At 39.0% G+C, this 23,429-nt stretch overlaps 1 protein-coding gene across 3 annotated transcripts in view; it reads right to left on the bottom strand.

Moving 5' to 3' along the window:
* Positions 1 to 23,429, bottom strand: part of FLNB (filamin B) — an 84,769-nt gene that overhangs the window by 40,341 nt on the left and 20,999 nt on the right. For all 3 annotated transcript variants that reach the window (XM_015816329.2, XM_015816330.2, XM_015816331.2), the window contains exons 2-12: positions 13,853 to 14,101; positions 12,895 to 12,992; positions 11,093 to 11,240; positions 9,286 to 9,404; positions 8,158 to 8,235; positions 7,494 to 7,656; positions 6,195 to 6,392; positions 4,111 to 4,248; positions 2,403 to 2,529; positions 1,748 to 1,884; positions 700 to 893 (exon numbers count right to left, since the gene is read on the bottom strand). In XM_015816329.2, the coding sequence (XP_015671815.1) occupies positions 700 to 893; positions 1,748 to 1,884; positions 2,403 to 2,529; positions 4,111 to 4,248; positions 6,195 to 6,392; positions 7,494 to 7,656; positions 8,158 to 8,235; positions 9,286 to 9,404; positions 11,093 to 11,240; positions 12,895 to 12,992; positions 13,853 to 14,101 (1,649 nt within the window). The remainder of the gene's footprint in view (positions 1 to 699; positions 894 to 1,747; positions 1,885 to 2,402; positions 2,530 to 4,110; positions 4,249 to 6,194; positions 6,393 to 7,493; positions 7,657 to 8,157; positions 8,236 to 9,285; positions 9,405 to 11,092; positions 11,241 to 12,894; positions 12,993 to 13,852; positions 14,102 to 23,429) is intronic.

The following is a 23,429-nucleotide window of genomic DNA, read 5'->3' as shown; positions in this document are numbered from 1 at the left end:
TCCTCAGGGTGCCGTCAACCAGACAGTGCCGGTTGGCGACCCCCAGGGGGAGAGCCTTCTCTGTTGGAGCCCCCACCCTCTGGAACGAGCTGCCCCCAGAGATCCGGTTGATTCCGGATCTCCCCTCCTTCCGCCGCGCCCTCAAGACATGGTTGTTTCAGCAGGCAGGACTGGCCTAGGGACATTTTAAATTGGTTTCCAATTAATTTTAAAATAAGAATAGGCCTATTGAATATATCCTTTAATTGATTTTAAATTTTGTAGATTTGTATCGATTGTTCTGTTTTTAATTGGCTGTAAGCCGCCCTGAGTCCACTAGGAGAAGGGCGGGATATAAATGCAATAAACTTGAAACTTGAAACTTGAAACTTCATTTAGCCTGTAACATAGATTGTCCTTATTTAAAAGGCCCAATCCTGAATTTAACAATACAATGGTTAGTAAACAGCTCAGGCCTCTGTCCTAATCTGATGGAATCCAATCCCCAAAACTACCAAATTCTTACAATTTCTAAACTTTTTCAAAAGAAAAACTGTGAGTTCTGGCCCTCCCTGGGGCCTGGAAGCCAACTGTGTGACTTTTGGCCACATTCTCAGCCCAACCCATCTCATAGGAGGCAAGTTTATTAGGTAAATAACATTCCCTGCTTTGAGTGATATATAAAAAGGTAGAATCATCATCATCTCTTTGTATCCTTGCCTTGTCAGGGTTGAAGTCTAAAGATGCTGGCTGGATGTATGCCATGTAAGGGCTATCTTTGATGTCTTCCTCATCACACATGATGTGAACAGCATATTCACCAGGCTCTTTAGGCCAATATTTCACATCACATGAGCCGTCATTCTGATCATCACACTCAATTTTTGCTTGTGATGGGCCTTCAATGGCAAAGCCTGGAAAAAAAGATCTTAGCAGTTAGAGGCACTCAAATTTAGGATTTTTAAGGCTTGTATTAAATTGCAATGTCAATACAAGAGTCTGTTGAATAAACAATAGTTGGTTGGATCATATAATTCATTAATCATAGCCATGAAAATTTCATATTTTAGAATAATATATAAACCCAGTTAACAAAATGTGTGAGCCTGATTATCTGTTCAACACCCATTTTCCCATCTTTCCCCTAACAGCAATCTCTCAAAGTTATTTTTCCAGCCAATATCTACATGATCTCAATAGCTGGGTTAACAGATTGTACCTAGTGATAAAAAGTACCTGTTTGCTTAGTTTAGGTTTTGTGTGATGTCTAACAGAACATTGTAGTTTATAAGCTGCCATTTATGGCTTAGGATTTTGTGTGATCCCAGCCACTTTCGATGAGTCAGCAAACCATAGTTTAGTGTGATATGTGAATTCATTTAATCTGCGCATTGCACTGTAATTCCATACCTGTAATCCACAGTGCTAAGCATTAATATTGCCTATGATTTTTGTTAGGATGTTCTTTCCTACTATTATATTAGATTCTGTCTCAAGGCAAGGCTAATAATGTTATTAGCTTGATAACCTTGAAGAAAAAAATGATTGGTCATTCATTGCTTATTGCTAATCTCTCTCAGATGGGAATAGGATATAGACATGACATCAAAAGTACTCTGCAAAGCCAATTCCATTTAAATATAGTTAGAAAATAAGATTCAACCCATTAGTTCAACCACAGGAAATTCTTACTATTGAAATAATGAGACATCATCTATCATGTAACATCTGTTTTGGAAAGAAGCAGTGTAATGAGCCAGGTTATTACCTAGGGATCCAACCTCCGGACCAATGGATTCTACAATGAAGTCTGCTGATTTACCAACAACTCCTTCATGTAGACCTGGCCCCCAAGCTCTTACTTTCTGAGGACCAGCTTCAGAACCGACTTGCACTTCAAATGGGCTAGGAGAAGAAAGTAGAATTAGGAAAAATGAAGAGGCAACAATCATGGGCACAAATATATTTAATATACATCTGTTTATTGAGCAAGGACAGTCAGTAACAGATTGGAGCTAAGATGTTTCAGGAACAACCAAAGGGCTGTTAAAAAGCTTACCAAACAATTTAGAGCTAATATCCAATATCCAAGTCACCCCACAAGAGAGTTAAGATGAAATCCCAAAGAAAACCATGTAGACATCCATTAGTATTTTCAAAAAAAGGGAGAATACAAAAATTAAATTGGGAATTTGATATGCTAAACATTTTTCTGCTCCAAAGTCTTGTTTTTAATTGTTTCTTAGGACCTATTACCAAATTTAGGCTAGACTGGAAAGACAGGATATTCCTTTGTCCCACAGTAAAGCTTAGAACTAAAACTGAAACTGTCACAAATACAATATTCTTTCAACACATGTGATTTCAAAATAATTTACTATGGAATCACTTTCAATTACAACATATGAAATATTTCAACTCACCTTTTTGGGATGTTGTGACCTCCCCAAGAAATTGTGACAATGTATTTCCCTGGGGTTACTGGATAGTATTCAAATGCATATACTCCATCCATGAATTCCTTTTGTTTTACAAGTTCTTCTAATCCTTCTGAAGAAATATCATTAATCTAGCATTAGTCTTTAATAACTCCAGCCTATATTCTCTAGATTTAGGTAATTGTATGTTTCAAGATCAATTGCCAAGAATGAAGTCATTTTTTCTTCTCATCCAAAAACTGTTGCAAAGGGGAGAAACTACCCCCAGTCATGTAATAAAGACAGCATAAACATTTCCAGAAGAATGTGATGAGTAAAAGTGTTACGTTACCATGCTTAATTCATTCCCTTATGTTATTCCTTAGTCTGCAACATTATGCATGTCATATGTGAAAACAAAGAAAGCTTAAGCTTTGTTGGACCTCATGACCACAAATATTTGGGGAATGCCTACTTGATTTAGTTTTCTTGAGAGTCTAAATATTCTAAAGTTTGTTGATACAAGCCTATTCTCTTTACTATTGCACAGTTGGCAACATTTTCTAGCCAATGCTCAAGCAGCATTGTGTAAGTATTACAACTCATTTTATCAAAGGCTCCCCAAAATCCATACTAATTTATATGAAATTGAGATGGAACTCCATTTGTTTAATTTGGAGGCCAGAAATCCCTTTCAAACCAGGCTATGTTCCCAAAATTGAAGAGATGACTGCCACATAGATGATCTTTCAGTTCATTGCGATTTCCACACTGACGTAGTTTTGTTAAATTGAAGAGCAAAAAAAAAATAAAAATCATATGATGTCTCAGTTTAAAGACCCTAGTTTGTTTGTGGTTTTTCACTCCAGGGAATATGTAAAGTGTAATGTTCGGAGTTATTTTTGTCTTCAGTCTATAGACAAGGAAAAGAATGACTGCTTTGAAAACCTGATATGATCACACCAGTTGCATTCAACATATGTAAATTATTTCAAGACTAGTTAAAAAGGTTGGCTACATATAGCAAGTCAGGCTTGTTATGCAAATCTCTTCTGCTAATGTTTCTATCTGAAATAAACCTTGCAGGTTATCAAAGTTTCCATAAGATATCTCTTACAAAAAGGTTGAGTGACTCCACCAAAAGTTGATTCGTGTAGTGTGATTTGGCCTACACACTCACACTCACACTCACAAACACAGAGAGAGAGAGAGGGAATCTCAATCTAGAGATAGAAGATAGCTTCTCTCCTATAAATTGGAGAATTGAACCTTGGCTGAAAGTCTGTTCTTTTCATTTTGCATATCAGAGTTATTGGGTTTTGCTTTTTTTTTTTTCAAGCAATGTTTTCCTACAAGTTTAGTCTTGTCATAGAATAAGGATTTTCCTGCACAGACATTTTGGCCAAGAGCCTCATCAAATACATGATTCCATATCAAAGATTACAAAGCTTACACAGGGGTTATGCAGTTCAAGTTAATTCTATATGAACATGTAAACAATATGTTATTTTAAGTGAAATTAATGTTTTCATGTTTCTATCCATATATTAAATAAATATCTCAGGGAGAAGTGAAGCTCTATTTCACTTCTAGAGTTCTCTTGAGAAGTAAAGTCAACATGCAGATAGTAGAATCAGTGCCTGATTGGAGTTGTTTGCAAAAGACTCATATCACTGCAAAGCAATGCAAAAAAAAAAAAATGTTCAGCACTTACTTGGTCCTTTTATTGCCACATGGATATCTCCACTCCCTGCGGCTTTAGTATCAACCTTGAAGTCTGCAGTTTCTCTGATCCTAACTCCTTTGGGTTGGAGGCCCCTACCACTGGCACGGCAGGCATTTGGATTGCAGGCTACAAGCAAATTGCAGACAGACATGAATGCAGTCTTTGATTCCTAAAGATATTTAATTTAACCAAGCCAGGCTGGAACAGCTTCTCTTGGCTTCCTTTAAGATGGATAAGACATTACATGAAATGCAAAACCTGAATACCATTTTGTAGTCTTAAGAAGCCTGTTCTTGGTTAAAGTCTTTACTTTGTACATATACAAATATACTGAATATTAATAAGCCTTTTGTCAATGGTTGCTGCAGAACAGCTATGTATTTGAGAACAGTAAAAGGCAACCAAATATTCCCATTTCCAAAGCTCCAATTTTAGAAACATGAAGCTTTCTAGCTTAAACAAATTTTCAGAATCAGTTTCAAGTGTTTTGGAAGAGGAGAGGAAGAAGAGGAGAAAGAAAGCACAATATAGTGAAAGAGTTCCATAGAAATTAACCAAATAATCCAGACAAGCCCACCACAGAGGTATGCTTGGAATAGGAAGCTCTAATGTAGCGGGAAAGAAACACACAAATGGTCTTCAAATATTACTAGATATATTGGAATAACCAATAGACAGAAACTTTAGGGGGGGATAGACGGCAGCTTAGAAAATATTAAGCCAGGGGCATTTTGCGACAGAGGGACATTTAAAAAATTGAGGACAGACATTCTAACAAAGCAGTTTCATGGGGAAGGCCTGTCTGGTAAATTATGATGATGGATGCATAGTTAGTCACAAACCAGAAGGTAAATAGATTATTCCTTCTAAATTCTTCTTGATACCAGATATTCTCTGATACTCCATTACTTTTTTCCTAAGTAAGTGTGCACAGTTCTAATCACAAAACTTTGCTGCAGCTATCAACTGTTTTTATTTCTTGCAAGAATGTCTTAAAAAGTCACAGCTATAAGCTGACTCACTGCTTGCAGAATATGCCAGTTTCCCATTTATTGGTTCTTGTTATTTTTATTTAAACAATTAGAAAACCAAGAGACAAAGTATTTGGCAGACTCTAGACTGCTTCTCCCTGGCTTAAGTTAAGAACCTACTTATCGGCATTTGTCTAATCATGATATTGCAGCTTTTCTAAACATACCCCAGGCATCTTGCAGTAGCTCAGTTCAGTACATATCTTTCTGCACTCAGCCACTGCTTCTTTGAAGGTATTTAGCATATACTCCACAGCAACTGTTCTGACCATGCATGTATAGCATCGCGCTTCTCCTAAATATTTTTCTCTATAGGCATTAGCTGTTCTTTGCCTGTTTGCTCACTCTAGCAAAAGGAAGATATGAACAGCAAGCTAAAGTTTAAGTCCAATTAACAATTTTCTACTTTCAAGTCTCCTACAACCATGTTGGCTATTTGCAGTAAGGCAGTCCAACAACTTGAAGACTGATTGCAAGAATCTCCCTAATCTGAGAAATTGTTTGCAACATTCTAAAGCATTTCTTTAAATTGCAAACATACAGAATAGATTTCCAGGGATTAAAAAAGGCAACACATACATGGTCACCCTGAACACATCTTACCGACAGAGCTTGCTCAACTAGGAAGTCAATAGCAGTGAAGTCCAACTTCCCACAAATTGAGAGTGGCTCAGGAGAAGTAAGCAGAGGTCTGAAAGCACAGGAGTAGGCAAGAATGGAACAGAAAGCCAGTATCATTTCAGAAGGAGAAAAAGAGTTATGATACAAAAATAAAGAAAATATAGCGGGTTTAAGAAATATAGCAAGAAGGTACTCTACTGCAGAAGTGCCAAAAAGAAAAACATGACCATTTAGAATGGCAGATCAATTACATTTAGTTAGTAAAGAGTTTTCAAGGAAGAATTTAATCACTTTTCACGAAGCCAGAATGCTGATAAATCTTTTAAAAATTAGCTTGCATTTGTAATTTTTTTTAAAAAAAATCTGTATTAATTTAAATGCTAATATGCACATAATATTTCATCCATCTCTAAAACATACCTTCACCAACAAGAATACCCCAAGGACTCTTTGGAACATGCTCTCCAGCAAATACTACTTTTACAGTGTGAGGACCAGCTTGAAGAGGTTTATAAACACAGCGATGAACTTGATTTCCTTTGTCTTCTACCAAAACCTCAGCAATGTTTGTTCCTTGGGGATCTTCAACCTCTACACCTATATCACCAACACCAGCACCTAAAAGACAGAAAAGATAAGCTCAAAATTTAGCTTCCATAATTAACCTGACAGTTAGAGGCCAATATGAAGGGGAGAAAACGGAAATGCATAGTGTTAAAAAAATTGATTAGTAACGATAAAAGTTATACAGGATTAACAGGATCTAAATATGATGCAATTTTGCCTTGAGGGGCATCTGATTTATTGCAAATGTTCAACACAATGTATTTGAACATAAAATCTGAAAACAAAAATCAAACTGGCAGAGTTGAAAGATGCTTTCTACAACCCTAATATCTGAGACAAAAAAGCTAGAATTAAAAAAAAAAACTAGGTTTTTTCCCCAACCTTTTCCCCCAATTTTAGGTATTCCTAAAATCATGTAGGCCAAAAGAAACAAATGTTTCTTCTGCAACACAGCCTAACAAGATGTGCACCCTGATTGGGAAATCTTTGTTATCTTTAAGCAAAATAAAGATAACCACAAATTAAGTTTCCATGCAAACTTCATCAGCAACAAAATGCCACACCTAGTTACTTCATCTTCTAGCAGACTGCGGAGAAACATTAGCCAAGTGAACAAAGAGTGATGCAATTCAAAAGGAGCACTAATTCAAAATGCCTACCCCCCCAATGGAGAAATAAATTGTAAATATGGCAGAATTAGTAGAAATGACCAAACTGCTTGGTCAAGGATAAAACAACAACAAACAATTAATAAAAGACTGGAAAACTTTTGTGGACTTTTTGCTGAAATTGGAAAAAGTATTTGCCATTTTTCACCTGTGATTTTCTGAGAAAAGATTTCTGAAAACAAAGGTTTAATCTAAAGTAAACTGCAGAATCCATGACCTCTGAAGACCTAGCCAGTCCCTTTCAAATGTTCTCCCAAACTATAGTTTTAAATGTTATTATAATTACATAAATAGTGAATAGTCTTATTAACTTTATCTAGTTGTTAAATAAAATTTAAATTTCCACAAAAATCTTAGTTGTTTCATCTTCAAATGTGCAAATGAAGGGTTCAGACATCAAGCAATCTCAGTTTACTACAGCGGATTACAATGTGGCATTATACACAGTTTAAAAAACCATACAATTTTGTTTAGTCCATCTTACCTGCTGTGTAGATGTCAAAGTAAGTAGGTTTATTAGCTATATTTCCTGTTATTTCCAAGCCTGGACCTTTGGTTGTTACTTTACTGGCATCTCCCTGGGCTTTAACAACATCTACTTCAAATGGACTCTTTGAAATATGCTGGCCAGCAAACAGAACTGTAACCTAAAAAAAAAATAAGAGTGTTCATATTAGATATAACAGACAACTGCAATGCGTGTGGCAAGTGATGCAAAATGTGACAGACCATCTCCTGGCCACTGAAAATTGTTGTGATCATATACCATTCAAATATCTCCAAAGCCATCTCTTTCCATAACCAGCTCATCCAAACTGCTTCTCTTAAAATAGCAATAGCACTTAGACTTATATACCGCTTCAGGGAGCTTTACAGCCCTCTCTAAAAGGTTTACAGAGCCAGCATATTGCTCCCAACAATCTGGGTCCTCATTTTACCAACCTTGGAAGAATTGGTAAAGAATTGGTAAACCAAACTATCAAGATGCTGGGGTGGCAAATGCATATTTCAGAAGGAGTTTTGTGAAGCATGATAAATATTGCTGTAGCACCATACTCTGAAGGTATTACAACCCTACATTTACAAAAACATTTTTCAGTTCAGTTCTAGTTCTCCTCCCTACGTACAAAGTCTTCAGATTGCCTTACCTTGTGAAGACCTGCAACTTTTGGCACGTACTGAACAGCAAACGTCTTGTTCTTGTCATTGTCAGGTGTCACTTTGGCCTAAAAAGGAAAATTAGCTCAATATTTTCACTCAGAATTGCAATCTTTTCCTGGTATCTAAGCTTAAAATAGCACTTTTGGGGGGAAATGCTCCTCCACTAGAATTTTACCTCACAGTATCTCTTTCATGCCAAACAAACACCAGCAGAAATTCTCCCACTGAAACAGAGTCCTCCATTAGAGCAGCATTATAAAAGATGACATGAAAGAGCCACTCTTAATTTTCTAGTTAAGGAACTGTCTAATATTGTTTTGTAATGCAACAGTCACTGCAAAACTTATTTACTGGATTCATACTCTAGTCTAAATTTCCATCGAAAATGCCACTCAGAGAAGCTAACAAGAGTAACAGAATGATAATCAAACATCCAAATCAAACCTATTTCAATTTTAAATCCATCAGTAAAGAGTATTACTGATTCACCTTAGCAATCAGACCAATCTATACATGAAAAGTGTATTGAAATAGATATGATTTTGCCTCCCGACAGGATAACAAAGAGTAAGCTCTCCCATTATAAATCCTGAATGGCTTAGGACCTGTCTGAAAAAATCTTTTCCATTATGAACATGTCTAGAGATTAAAATCAATAGCTGAAGATGTCCTAGAATTTGTTGAGATGCATGGAAAAGGTGGTGCTCAATCAACTTTTCCTGCATCCCTCACAGAATGTCTCTGGGAGATCTATTTGGCCTCCTGTTTCTCTGCCTTTAGAACAACCAAACACATCTTTTTTCCCATTATTTTAATTGTTAATTTTCACATTCATTTTTGCATTTTCCTCTATTTTTGATATACTGTATTCTAACTGTGTAGCTTCTCTAAGAATTTAGACAATTGACATAAAAATTGAATAAATAGCTTAGTACCTGAACTGGAGATACCAAGAAGTGAATCCCAGTTCTTATGCATGCACTGTATTAGTCACACTATAGTCCCATGAAATTCATTCTAAATAATTACACTTGTGCAAGAACATTATTTTTCAATTACGAGAGAATAACCCAAAGTAATTGTTTATTCTACCCAAGATTCCTCAATATGCACACCTCTTCTCTGTTTCCTTCTGGATCTTCTATGAAAACCATTACTTCACCTTGACCAGCACTGATAGTATCAACAGTGAAGTTGGCAGGTTGTCTGACCATATTTCCATGAGGTTCAATTCCTGTAAACACATAAAAAAGCCACGCTCATGTGTAAAAGTATTCATTTACTAAATCTTGATATGCTCTCAGAGTTAACACTGAATTAAGCTATCATGACGAATCACCATTGGCAGATAAGTTTATGGATTTGCTTAAGTCATCCAAGATAGTGGCCAGCAATCCTGTAAACCTAGCTTTGCAATGCTCCAATACTCCTGACCCAGTAATTCCCATTGTTTCAATGTTTTCTTCTCCCTCATGCGTCTATGAGATTTCTAAAAACAAGTATTTATACAATCTTCTCCTACAGGATACCCTTTAGTATCCATAAAAACCTCCCTTCGACCAGTCCGCTCCCACAGAGAGGGCCTCCTTAGGGTGCCGTCGGCCAGACAATGCCGGCTGGCGACCCCCAGGGGGAGAGCCTTCTCTGTGGCAGCTCCTGCCCTCTGGAATGACCTACCCCCCGACCTACGTACAGTTGCGGACCTGCGCCTTTTTCGCCGAGCCCTGAAGGCTCATCTATTCCGTGTGGCCGGCCTGGCGTAGTTTGATTATGTTTTAGTGGGGGTTTTGTATGGGGTATTTTTAGAGCAGGCCTGTTATTTAATTTGATTTTAGACAGAAATTTGTGTATATTTATTGTGGTTTTTATTATCGCCTGTTCACCACCCTGAGTCCCGTAAGGGAGATAGGGCGGTATATAAATTCAATAAATAAATAAATAAATAAAATACAAAAAATAGAGCATAACTAGCACAAGAATAGCTGCTGAAAACTGCATACATATAAATTGAAGTGGGCGTGGTCCTAACACCTACATATTCTGATAGCTTTGTTCCTTAAAACACAGGCATGTTTCCATTATCTTGGATTATTCTATCCTCAAGAAATCTTGTTATTCTCTAGGGAGACCTTTGTCCACTATTCTTTCCATTGTTTAGAGGAGTCAAATGATCCTCCAATCAAACCATCAAAAGATGAGTTAATATAAAGCTGAATCAATTCAGGCGCTCCCCTAGATTTGAAAAAGTCCTGCAAGCTTACTACTAATAAAACAGCTTATTATATACAATAAAACCAACTTATACCTTTTCCCAAAACTCTGTATGTGTGTACCTTTTAAAAAAAAAAAATCCTTGGGTGATGTGATCTTGCTGCAAACAATATCTATGACTTAACTGTCTCCATGTTTTCATCTACTTTTTCAAGCTAGTTACATCTACCTGATAGTGATGGAATACAAAGGCTTAAGTCTAGGGACATCAACAATAGTCTATTCAAGAATGTCATGTAAAGAAACATTACAGATACAAAAAATAATAGCCTTGCTGAACTGGTTCTCATAGCATTGGGGAATTCATATCAAAGTAGGAGTGCCTTTTGGACAATTTCCACATTTCTGAATGTTAGCAGTGCACCAAATGAACACAGTGAAATATAAATGTTTGGTTACATAGTAAGAATCAACTAGCTTTTCCATCAGAGTTATAAATATGCTAAGTGTTGCCTATTTATTATTTAAATTTATTATAGCTGCCCAATTCCAATACAGTGCACAGTGTAACAAACAAACAAAAATCTATAAAAACATATGAAACCTAAAAGCACACAGACAAATTCAAACAAAACAAAACAGGGCTCCCAAAATAAAACCAATACATTAACTCAAGTCCAGGGACCAAAGCCAGATTACGTAGGACCTTACCTCTACCATATGCTCTTGCCTTCTTTGGATTAAGCTTAGGTTTCAAAGGAGCACCTGGTTTCAGCTTTGCTTTGGGGAACTGTGACAAATAGGTCATTACAGAGTGCTCATCCACATTAGGATGTATGATTTCTTCAGGAGCGATGACCTAAAAAACCATTAAAGGACAGTGTTAAGTGGGCCTTCAACTTCCTTGCCAACATTCCTGCTTCTTAACTATTTGCTTAGGTTTGGAACTACGGTTAACTAAATGCATTAATAAGGGCAAATAGCCTTTTCAAAAATGTACATCAAGTTGTAATCTACCTATTAAAATGATACTATTACCGCTATTCAAAATTGAGGAAGTTTTATCAGTTTTACCATATATTTTTAATAATATATGCCTATATATTAACATATTTCGATATCTCATCACTCCCAGAAAAAAACAACTATAAATGGCATGATCTGAAATCTACATAAAAACATACAAAGTCTTTAATCTACTTTAACAACATCTCATCCAGGTGCTATTTAGACATGTTTGATCACAGTGCAAACATTTCCAGCCACATTTTCTTTTTCCTATTTTTACAATAGAAAGACAACTGACCAGTTCTGTAGGCATTCAGATTGATTATTATACACCTATAAGCTCTGGTGTAACTGAATCCTTTTGTGAATAGAATCAATCTGAATTTCTGACAGAGCCAAAAATGGAATTGGTACTATTTGTGTATATATAAATGGAATTGTGTATGTATGTATGTATGTATGTATGTATGTGTGTGTATATATATATATATATACATATGAATGAGTGCTTTTTGAACACCCTGTCAGCCTAAAAGTGGGAGAAAGAGAAGTCTTTTCTCCCATATTTAGGCTGACAGGGTGTTCAAAAAGCACTCATCCTCTTCCCCTGTCTCTTGTAGCTAACAAAGTGAGAAAGAGCCTGTGGCCTAGTGGTAATACTTCTGCTTAACATGCAGACAGCCCAGGTTCGAATCTCAGAAGGGTATATCTGGCTGATGAAAACCAAATAAGGTTAGAAATAGCTATCCCAGTTCTCCCTTAATTCTTTGTTAGCGAAAACCTCAGAAAACATGTGTGTGTGTGTGTGTGTAGGTCTTTGGATATTCGGGTTTTCTCCCGCGTAAAATTGGAAGTGTCTTGGCGGGAGAAAACTTTTACGCGGGAGAAAACCCGAATAAAATTTTACGTGGGAGAAAACCCGAATATCCAAAGACCTACATACAAACACCTGCGAAAACCTCAGAAAACGTGTGTGTGTGTGTGTGTGTGTGTGTAGGTCTTTGGTTATTCGGGTTTTCTCCCGCGTAAAATTTTACGCGGGAGAAAACCCGAATAACCAAAGACCTACATACAAACACCCGCAAAAACCTCAGAAAACATATATATCACACACTACTCCTAGAAGCACGAAGCTGAAGACACCAGCCTGAAGATGACGAATGTGACTTCGTCGAAACGTCGCCAAGACACTTCCAATTCTACGCGGGAGAAAACCCGAATAACTAAAGACATATATATATATATATATATATATATATATATATATATATATATATATATATAAAAATCCTTCAAATTCAAATATATTCTAAAGAAGCTTTCACAGAGTAGCCACTTTTATTTCATGCAAGAAGTACATTAAATCTTGCATAAAGACATTAGTGGATTAGTCACATTCCATATTCTGACAAGTGAATAATGCTGTTCCTAAACGTTAATCAAATGTGGCTGTTTAGTTTATAGGCTACTCCTTAGATACACTGAAGCCTCTCCCTTTCCCATACCTGAGGGACACCTAGCCAGTCATCTGCTTGCTGCATAGCTTCACGAGCATTATTTACAGGCTTCTTAGGATCCCAGCTTTCCCAGTCTGGGCAGAGACCTGAAGATAGGAATTAGGGAAAAGTTAAATCTCTGTCATTAAAAAAGCATGAACACTTAGCCAAAGAAAAATACTTGAATGGCACAAAATTAGAAAGTGGAGATTGGCAGCCAAAGCTTTCAGTGCAGAGCAAAGCCCAAAACCCACCCACCCCACTTGGGGAGGAGGGAGAGGGAGGAATTGCTTTTACAATGCACACAACAAGTCTAAAGATTCCCAGGTTGCGGGGTTTGCAAGAAATACTGATGTTGATGGCAACCAGTACAGCCACTAAATTGCTGTGGCTCTTATCAAGCTCAAAGCTTTTCTCAGAGAGGAATACAATTTATATTGTGGTTAAAAGACAAGCTCTGAAATCTCATTCCATGATAGCCTTAGCCATGAAAGTCAGCTAGGTGACTTTGGGCCAGTCACTCTCTCTCAGCCCAACCCATTTCATAGGGTTGTTTTTGTGGAGAAAATAGAAGGAAGATACATTTAATATGTTTGCCGCCTTGAATTATTTGTAAAAATAATAAAGGGATACAGATAAATAAAATAAATACACAACTCTGAAGCTTTTTTTGGTGGTCCCCAAAGAACCCGGCAGTCAAATATTAACAGCATGGTTCCCCAATAATTTGGAACAGAAAAAATAAAACAGTAGTGTACACTCTAAAGCTGTCTCTTTTTTAAAAAAATAATTCTGTGACATCAAACACAGAATTCTGTTCTGTTCACATAGCACTACCCAATGTCTCCCACAGCTCGCAGCCTACAAAATGCTGAGTGCAAGTGCAGGTTACAAAAAAGTTATTTATGTCCAAAGCTCTCAGTTATTGCTATAGGCGATGTAAAAAGAAAAACCACAGGAGGCTTACCTGGAGCACAGCTATCAACCAAGGCGCCTAGTGCTTTGCCATCTTGCCAATTTTGGTTGAAGTTTGTTATTGGGAGATATGGGATTTTGTTCTGAATCCATCCCAAGAGTCTCTGTTTAGGCGTTTGTTTCTTGGCATCATCATCTCCTTCATCTTCCCACACTGGCATAGAGATTGAATAATGGAGGATAAGGGTCCAAACTAATCCTAGGATTAGTTTCAAGTTTCCATCAACAATAGCTTTACTATCTGAAAAGAGAAAAAAGAGAGTTGCCATTCCATTAAGTGCCACATTTATACAGGCAGTCCTCAGGTTAAGAACAAGTTGAATTCCTAATTCTGTATTTAACTTGAATTTGTAGGTAAGTCGGAACTCGTACTTATAAAGAAGTTGCCTATTATTAAAAATGGCAGACAACATTGTCTTTCTTCAACCTGAGGAACCGCTGAAGCTGCACCATGCCTTCAGGAACCGCTGAAAACAGGCTACATATTAAAAACACACAGCTTCAGTGGTTTCTCAGCTCAGGGAAGGCGAATGTCATCCACCATTTAGTAATAGGCAGCCGGTTTATATCTATTGGTTGTCCTTAAGTGAGACACGTTCTTAGCCCAGGGATCTTTTCTTTATGTGAAAGAAGGTATTTAGTCTGCTATAATGAATCACAGTCAGAAGCTTGGATTCCCAATGCACTCATGTGGACATCAACATGACCACAGATTCCTTTCTTGGCATCTGTCAAATCTCCATACCCATATTTCTGATTATTTAACTAAAATTATAAGGAAAGCTAGCACACTGCAAAGCCAAACACCAGTCTCAACCATAACCTTTATTTCCAAAAATAAATATGACAGAGGCTTTCATACAAAAAAAAAAGGATAGAGTTTTCAGCCCAATGCTTTTTTTGGCTGCCTGCCAAAACAAAAGACATACTTAAGCTAATAGAGAGCACTATGAAGAAAGAGAAAGGGATAAAGAGCAACTTCAATAGGAAGATATTTTATAACCGCCCATGCCCACCATGGCATTCCCGGCAATATCTCAATAAACTAAATGGGCCCACTAACTAAGAACAGTTGGAAATTCCTAACTTTGATTCAATTTAGCCCCAGGCAGGCAACAAAGCAACGAAGTTCAAGCATATTATGATCTCAGCAGAAAGTATATTGATGATCTACTGACAATTTCTAAGTGATCTGCAAAATCTGCACCTTGATCCTATTTGGCAGATATCAGGGCCATAGTGAAACACAAAGTAGATTCTATGAATCTAAAGCTTACTCAGTCTGAACTCTGTTCACAATTCAAACAGCATCAAATTTATCATCTTTAGCGTAATACCTTTTCTCAGAAAGAAAATAATGTTTGTACAGCTTCATTGGACCGTCATGGTAGTGACAGTGGGCAGGAATATAAGCTTATGTTTTTGATAGATATGCATAAAGAAAGAAAATATTTACTATCATTCTTCCTGAAGAATGAATTGTTCCTGAGGCTTAATGTTTGACTTATGTTCCTAGAGGCTATTGGCTTAATATTTAACTGAGCAGGAAGCAGATTGAAAGCCAAAGAGATGAAAGTGAAGAGCTGGAATACAGATTTCAAGATTTCAAGCTGGCTAGTAACACTAGGCAATTGCTCTTCTGTCAGATTACAATTCTGATTTGGTTTAAATAATGGACCTTGGCTGACAAGAGTGAGTCTTGTGCTGCATAGGAACAATGAAGATTAGAAATCACTACATCTAAGGATTAAACACAATCTATCACACAAGGGTTTGAACCATTTGTTTTTCAGCTCATGCCAAAGCACTTATCTCACATTTGAGTTTTAACCCAAGATTTTGAAATTTAATTACAGATTTCGGGGGGGGGGGGAAGTTTATACAAAATGTTATGGAATAAATGCTTAAAATGGCACAATGCCTAAAGTTTGAGCAAAAGAATTCCACTTGCTTAAAACTACTAGCAAAATTTTCTACTAGCAATTGTTTAAGAACACAGACAGTGATATCATACCCAAATAAAACTCTAAGCCAAGACCCAAGGCCATCTCGCATTTGGTTTCTCATTGTGTCCAAGTAATTGCCTTTGGGATGCTTGTAGTCGCTGTGGGTCCTTGTAGAGACTACTGGAAGCATGCCACCTTCAGCCCAGAGATAACTCTGATCTTCAAAACTTTTGGTAAGACCTCTTCCTCATTAATTATACAACTCCCCTTTACAGCCATCCAAACCAGCAGCCATCACCCTGCTTTGAGCAAATGAATTCCTGAGGTTAATTATGCACTGTGGAAGATGTATACCATTTAGATTAGATAGGTAATATTTATCTATATTAACTGCCACTAGGTCTGGAAAAAAAATCGTTTCTAGGCCTCTCTAGAGCTGACAATGCAAGGTTTGAATCTGGGACCTTTCAAATGCTAAGCTTATGCATGATGCTGTCTATTGTTCTAAATAACAGATATGTGGGGAAAATCTAGAATGAGTGAATTATATTATTAATAATTTAAATTGCAAAGGTGCTGACTTGACAATTCTGGCTGGCCTAGTATGATTCTCAAAAACTACCTAGACAAATCCCTGCAGTTTTCTTGTCAGTTTTTCAGAAATGGTTTGCCAATTGCCTTCTTCCTAGGGCTGAGAGAACATGACTGGCCCAAGATTACACAGTTGGCTTTATGACCAAGGTGGGACTAGCACTCATAGTCTCCTGGTTTCTAGCCTGATGCCTTAACCACTATATCAAAATTTTCTCCAATGCCCATTACCACATCTGTATAGGTTGTTTCAGTGTTAATAAAATCTAAAGCAAATATATTGTGTTCCTAAATGATATTTTGGGGGCCAGTTAGATTTGGAAAGTCAGCTAACCCACAATAAATCTTGTGTGTGTGACCCAATTATTGTTGTTAGATAGTAAATACTCTTAAAATGCTGTAGCAACAACCTAACAACTGAATGCAAAATTTAAATCTGGCTACTATAGGTTAATAGGATTTGAGCAGTATTTCAGATTTGATTCAGAAGTACGTCAGAATGCACAGGAGTACAAAATGCACCAGCTGACTTTGTTTCACTAAGCCAACTATGTATGTTTCCAGAATTGTGCAGCTGCAATTTCTGCATAATCCCAAGACATAACTGCTTTAATGAGTCATAAACTGGAGCTGCATTTGCAGCTACCTGAAACATTTCTAAATTAAATCCAAAGCATTCCACAGCTCTAATAATTGAATATCTTATAATAATAATAATAGTAAAGTTGGAAGGGACCTTGAAGATCATCTAGTCCAACCCCCTGCTCAACTTGCAATGAACAAGCACTGTGCAGAAATTATAGAAAAGAAGCCCACAGGTATTAGGATATGCAAATAAGTTCTTTTCTGGGATTCATGCAACACCAAACAATAAAGTTTCTTTGTCTTAATTTGAGATGCAAGATGTGTTTGGTTTAAAAAGCTGCCACCAGGTGTGTGTCCATGCACAGGTTAAAGCCGTTTTTGTCCTTTCAAATCACAATCTGCACAATCTTACTAAACCTGACCTAGTAAGCCTTCACCTGTCTGAGTGAAGTGATCCAAATGCTGCCACCTGTAGGTTTTATTTGCCAGGTAAGATTAAGAGCGAAACCTTACAATGCAAGCGGATTGCAGCTAAGTATTCAATAATAAAACTCTTTCCATTGCAGGCAATAATTTTAATGTTAATGGCTTTGATCTCTTGCCTAGTCAATTAAGAGTGCAATTTGCACCCAGATACTATCATTGTTGATTGTAATCTTAAATTACTTAGGCAACTGAACTAAGTTATTAAGTTAACCTAAGGCCTGAGAAACAATGTTTAACTACCGTGTTTCCCCGAAAGCAAGACCCGGTCTTATATTATTTTTGCCTCCAAAAGAGGCACTAGGTCTTACTTTTGGACAGTCTCTTATATATTCCGTGACATCTGCCTCGCCTCGCAGCGATGGCACCAACAGCCCCATCCAGCAGGAGCTCACATGGCTACTGGCCCACTTCTGCTTTGGCCACTCGCGACAGCCAGATGGGAGGGAATGGGTGGGGTCCTAATTAGGGCCTAATTTTGGAGTAGGGCTTATATTAGGCCCACCCCCACAAATCAGGGTAGATCTTTTTGGGGGGTGGGGTTTATTTTTGGGGGAACACAGTATATTGCAATATTTAATAGTAGATGCAAAAGTATGCTTAAAGAGCAGACATTGATCTCCAGGAGATGAAATTCCCCTTGTAGCTTCATCTTGTATTTTAATACAGTATTGTAACATGCCAGATTACAACAGCAATTGCTCAACAGTCAAAATGTACTTTTAAAGTATAAGGACTGTGACAATTTCCACCCACAAACTGAACTTGCACAATGCTGTGACTCTGCTAGAATTCTATAATTTATTGAGCTGTTGCAAAGTGTAAGAATTTATATCACATTAGGAAAAACAGCCAAAAAGAAGAAATGCTGTGCCAAACTATTCAGGACACTTCAATCTATGAGAAACCCAGTGTATGATTTGCTCAGACCTCCTAAAAATTTTCTTAAACAATAGAAGTTTGTTTTTTTCCAGAAACCAATAAAATAATACATAGTAAGTTATCTATTTCAGGGCTTTTCACCCATTGTACCACTTTTAGGATATGGCAACATCCAAGTACCACCAGTCGCCTAGCAAGGTGTCAAAAACTTGATGACCCCCCCAAAAAAGGAAAAAAGTGATAAAGTACAGGTAGTCCTCGACTTACAACAGTTCGCTTAGTGACTGTTCAAAGTTGCAATGGCACTGAAAAAAGTGCCCCCCAAGTCACAGCCGAGCAAGACACCTGCCTGCCCGCCTGGCCGCGCTCTTCCGCCTGTCCGAGGTTTCCATTGTTGTGAGCATTTCTGTTGAGGATTGGCAGCGGGGGTGGGGGGGTATTTGGTTTTTATTCCCCCCGTCTGCTGGGTGGTTGCAGCAGGTTTTGGTCACTTCACATGACCCTGGGACACTGTGACCGTCATAAATATGAATCAGTTGCCAAGAATCTGAATGTAAATCACAAGACCCTGGAGATGCTGCAACATTCCAGCTGATCAACGCTTCTTCAGGGTTCAGCAGAAGCACCAGGATCAGTGCTGCTTTCCAGCTGGAGCCTGGCGCTGATCCTGGCACTTCCGCTGAGCCCTGACAGCCCTGCAGCTCCAGCCATCTCTTGCTCAGGCTTGTGCGGTGCTGCCACTGGTTCAACTCATTCCCCTCCCCCGCTACCACTTTTCTAGGATGGTCCCGTACCACCTGCCAGGTGCCAATGTACCACTGGTTGAAAAGCCCTGATCTATTTTCATCTCCTTAATTTTAAATTACACAGTATCATAGCAGATTGTGTTAAACGTTACAGGAAAAATTGCAGTATTACAGTTGTATGAGAATTGTAAAAATTACAATCAAGTATTGTTAAACCTTGTAATAGGTTTCTTTAGTCAAAGCAGAGGAAAACTTTCAGAAATCAAGAGACACATTTTTCTCCTTCATAACCCCCAGATAGTGGTGACATCCATACGTTACAACGAAGGTGATAGTATGGAATTTGCATCCCTTTGATACTGATGGGATTGGACCCATTCACCACTAACCCAACCCCATGAAATAGGCATTTTAAACCACCTGTTCTGGGGGTTTTATTTTTAAGTGAATACTTTTGCTATGAAAAATCAACAATAGGGGAGTAGGGGGAGGTAGGTACTGGTGCTAGAAATATGGGCTAACTGTTCCTCACTTCCTGTTTAGAGGCATGATCTATGAATTGTGATCTAACTTGATGAGCAAAATAAGCTAAATGAGTGGGCTTGCACAGGTCTGCACAACATATCACCTGTTGGCTACCAGCAGCCCACCAAGCAGCGTTATGTGGCCTGCTATTTTTTAAAAACAAATTCACCACCATCAGGAAAGGACAGCCCCTGCCACTGCCCCACAAAACATATGCTGTTGTGTGCCTCCAATACTGCTGCTTCGCTAACCATCAAATACCTGATGGTGCACCAACCTGCAATGATTTTGAATGTATCATTGTGTCCCTTTCTCCTCTACTGGTCTACTGGTTGAAGTGCTGGATTAGAACCTGGGAGACCATGAATTGTAGTCTGCTTTAGGCACAAAAGCCAGCTGGCTGCCTTGGGACTAGTCACTCTCAGCCCAAGGAAGAAGACACTAACAAGCTACTTCTGAAAAGATTGCCTAGAAAACTGTACAAACCTCTCTCTGTGGTCATCGGGAGTCAGCAGTGATGTGTAAGAGAAGAGGCTGAGATAGAATGATTTAATTTCAGGATTCCAAACACAGCATTCATGTGCCCACTGAACTTCACCCCACCCACTTCTTTGCCCTTCTGTTTACTTTTTAAAATAAATTGTACATTCTGCAAAGCACCAGCCTAAACCCTACATTTTATTTCCAAGCTTTCTTACAAAACAGAAAACGAAGGGGAGAAGGGGGTTGTAGTCCAATGTGCCCAAATGGGCACATTACAAAAGGAGGCCAAAGATAATAAGAATGGATAGCAAGGAATAGTGTACAGAAATGGACTAGACTAGAGGGAGTAGCAAGCACTGTACCAAGCAGTGAAAAAGCAGCATTTACCAAGGTAAGCTTTAAATGGCAGCCATTCTATAAATAGACCAGCCCCTCCCCAGCAGCATTGTTTGCAAGGCTGTTCATTACACAATCGCAATATTTTAAAAGTGCCAATCAGCTCCTAAAGGTTGGGAATCTCTAATTTATTTGGAACATTTGCAGAAACTCCTCAACTTACAACCATTTGTTTAGTGACCAAAGTTACAACGGCCTGAAAAAAGTGATTTATGACCGTTTTTCACACTTATGGCCATTGCAGCATCCCCATGGTCACATAATCAAAATCTGGGTGCTTGGCAACTGACATGTATTTATGACAATCACACTGTCCCAGGGCATGTGATCACCATTTGTCACCTTCCCAGCCAGCTTCTGACAAGCAAAGTCAAAGGGGGAAGCCAGATTCGCTTAACAACCATGATTCCCTTAACAACTAAAGTGATTTGCTTAACAAGTATGGCAAGAAAGGTCATAAAATGGGGCAAAACTCACTTAACAACTTCCATGCTTAGCAATGGAAATTTTGGACTCGGTTGTGGTCATAAGTTGAAGGCTACCTTTATAAGGATATCTCTCAACTCGTTAAGCAATTGAGAATAACATTTAAATAAAACAGAAATTATAAAAAAAAACTAAACTCAGAACTATTAGATAAATCTGAAGGTGGAACATCAGGCATCACTGATCACAAGGGTCTTCATTTTAGCACAGAATGCAATAAATGGCAAATCCAGTGTGGGACTCTCTATATCAGTGATGGCGAACCTTTTAGAGACCGAGTGCCCCAAAACCACCCCCCCACCCGGTCCCCGCTCCGCCCTGCCCGCTGGACCACCCACCATCTCCACGGCCCACCACAGATCACCTAGGCAGCCCAGCAGCACCATGGTGGCCATGCCCTCTGCCCATGCCCCGCAGCAGCATCTGCGTGCGATGGGGCGCATTGCCCGGCTACCATGTCCTTGGCTGTGCTGCTTCATATGGGCTGCACCCGGGGGCAACTCTCCTCCAGGGGGGCTGCTGGTGAGGAGGGGGCCGTGGGAGGAGGCGGGGCTGTAGCGACAGTGTGTGTGCCCACAGAGAGGGCTCCAAGTGCCGCCTCTGGCACCCGTGCCATAGGTTCACCACCACTGCTCTATATTATGAGGGGTGGGGTGCCATAGGAGTAGAAATGTGGGGTTATCCAGGAGACAGTTCTGTCTGGTGCACTATTGTTTCCTGTTACTGCAATTAGTGAAATGACTTCAAATACAATAAAGTCTTGCTTCCTTCAAATGCCAGTTCTAAAAAAAGTGTGCAATTAGGGCATACAGATATTTGCTCCAAGATAATTTTGGATATTATTCAAACTTTGGAAAACTGACACTTTTGATAGTAACAATATTTTGTCCAACTCCTAACCATGAGTTGTCATCTCATTGAGTTGTATTCTCAACCATGAGTACAACTGTGTGTTGTAGTCTTTACACCATGAATTGCAAAGCATTATGAGCTCCAATTGATGAATCAATATTGAGACTCAGCAAATGTATAGTAGATATTTTCACCTTTGAAAATTAGTTGCATCTTACAGACCAATGTTAAATATTTACTAAGGAAAAAGTCCCTTGCAGAAAGATTATTCAGGTTGCAATTCAAATAACTCTTTTAAAGATATTGTGTGGGACTTTGGTGTGTGTGTGTGAGAGAGAAAGAGAGACAGAGAGAGAGAGACAGAGAGATCGTTATTACCAGAATGCAATCTGCTTTCAAAAGTCCCTGAAATGTAAGATAAACTCAAATTCCAACTGTTACACCATTGGAGATAAAGCTCATGTCCCTGCTTAGTCATTGTAGTGTGAATTGGGACCCATAGACTCTAACAATGAGCAAATACACTTGATGCTTTTTTTAAACTTTGTTCTGCTTCAATACAAGGAATTTGCAGACAATCAGCGGAAACATGATAAACTGCCATAGTCAGTTCCCTTAGCAACTGCAATACAGAGAAGGGCTGTGTTTTTTACTGACATGAGCAAGCAAGTGCTAGAGCAGTGATGGCGAACTTTTTAGAGACCGAGTGCCCAAAACCTGCCCCCTGCCCCTGCTCTGCCTCCCGCCCTGCCTGCCCCACCCCCACCCGACCCCTGCCCCGCCCGCCCGCAGGGCCACCCACCGCCTTCATGGCCCGCCACAGATCACCCAGGCGGCCCTGCAGCGCCATGGCAACCACACCCTCCGCCCACACCCCACAACATCTGCATGTGATGGGGCATGAGGGTGGAGTCGTGTCCCTGCTGCCCGGCCTGCCATGTTGGCTGCGCTGCTCCGTGCAGAAGGGGGCCAAAGGGGGAGGCGGAGCTGGGGGTGACAGCACGCGTGCCCACAGAGGGGGCTCCGAGTGCCGCCTCTGGCACGCGTGCCATAGGTTCACCACCACTGTGCTAGAGCATCACCAATGGAAGGACAAAGTAAGCAGACCTGCCAGTCCTAAAAAAAAACAAGGCTGTTGATTGTCTGAAGAAGTTCATATAGCTAATGGATGCTGCAGGTAGCAGCACCTGGGAACTCATAGGATCTTCCACCTTCCAATACAGCCTTCAAACGTTTAATCATTTGCCAATGTTGTAACATGTACTGGATTTGCTCAGGGATTAAATAGGCTTTCTTTTTGAGTAATCTCCTCTGAGAGATTTCAAGGGTTCAGGAATCAGACTGCCCTCCCCACTTGTTACCTTCTTCAAGCTAAATTAGCACAGTATTTTCCTGTATTCACAGGGGAGTCCTGTAAAAGCTGCGGGGCACTGTGTATTATCTAGCATTTTTAGTTTGACCAGTGGGACAGAAAGAGGAGACCAGGGTGCTACAAGTTGCATATTACTACAGTTCATTCAAAAGTACTTGTAAAATCCCCAATGAAGGATGCTGCTGGTTGCCAAGAAGCGAATGCAAGGGAGCTGGACAAACA

This window comes from Protobothrops mucrosquamatus, unplaced genomic scaffold (assembly GCF_001527695.2).
Source record: "Protobothrops mucrosquamatus isolate PMUCROS unplaced genomic scaffold, P.Mucros_1.0 scaffold428, whole genome shotgun sequence".
NCBI classification, from domain to species: domain Eukaryota; kingdom Metazoa; phylum Chordata; class Lepidosauria; order Squamata; family Viperidae; genus Protobothrops; species Protobothrops mucrosquamatus.
Note: the sequence above shows the minus strand (reverse complement) of the source record. Positions and strands in the feature narration are given on the sequence as shown.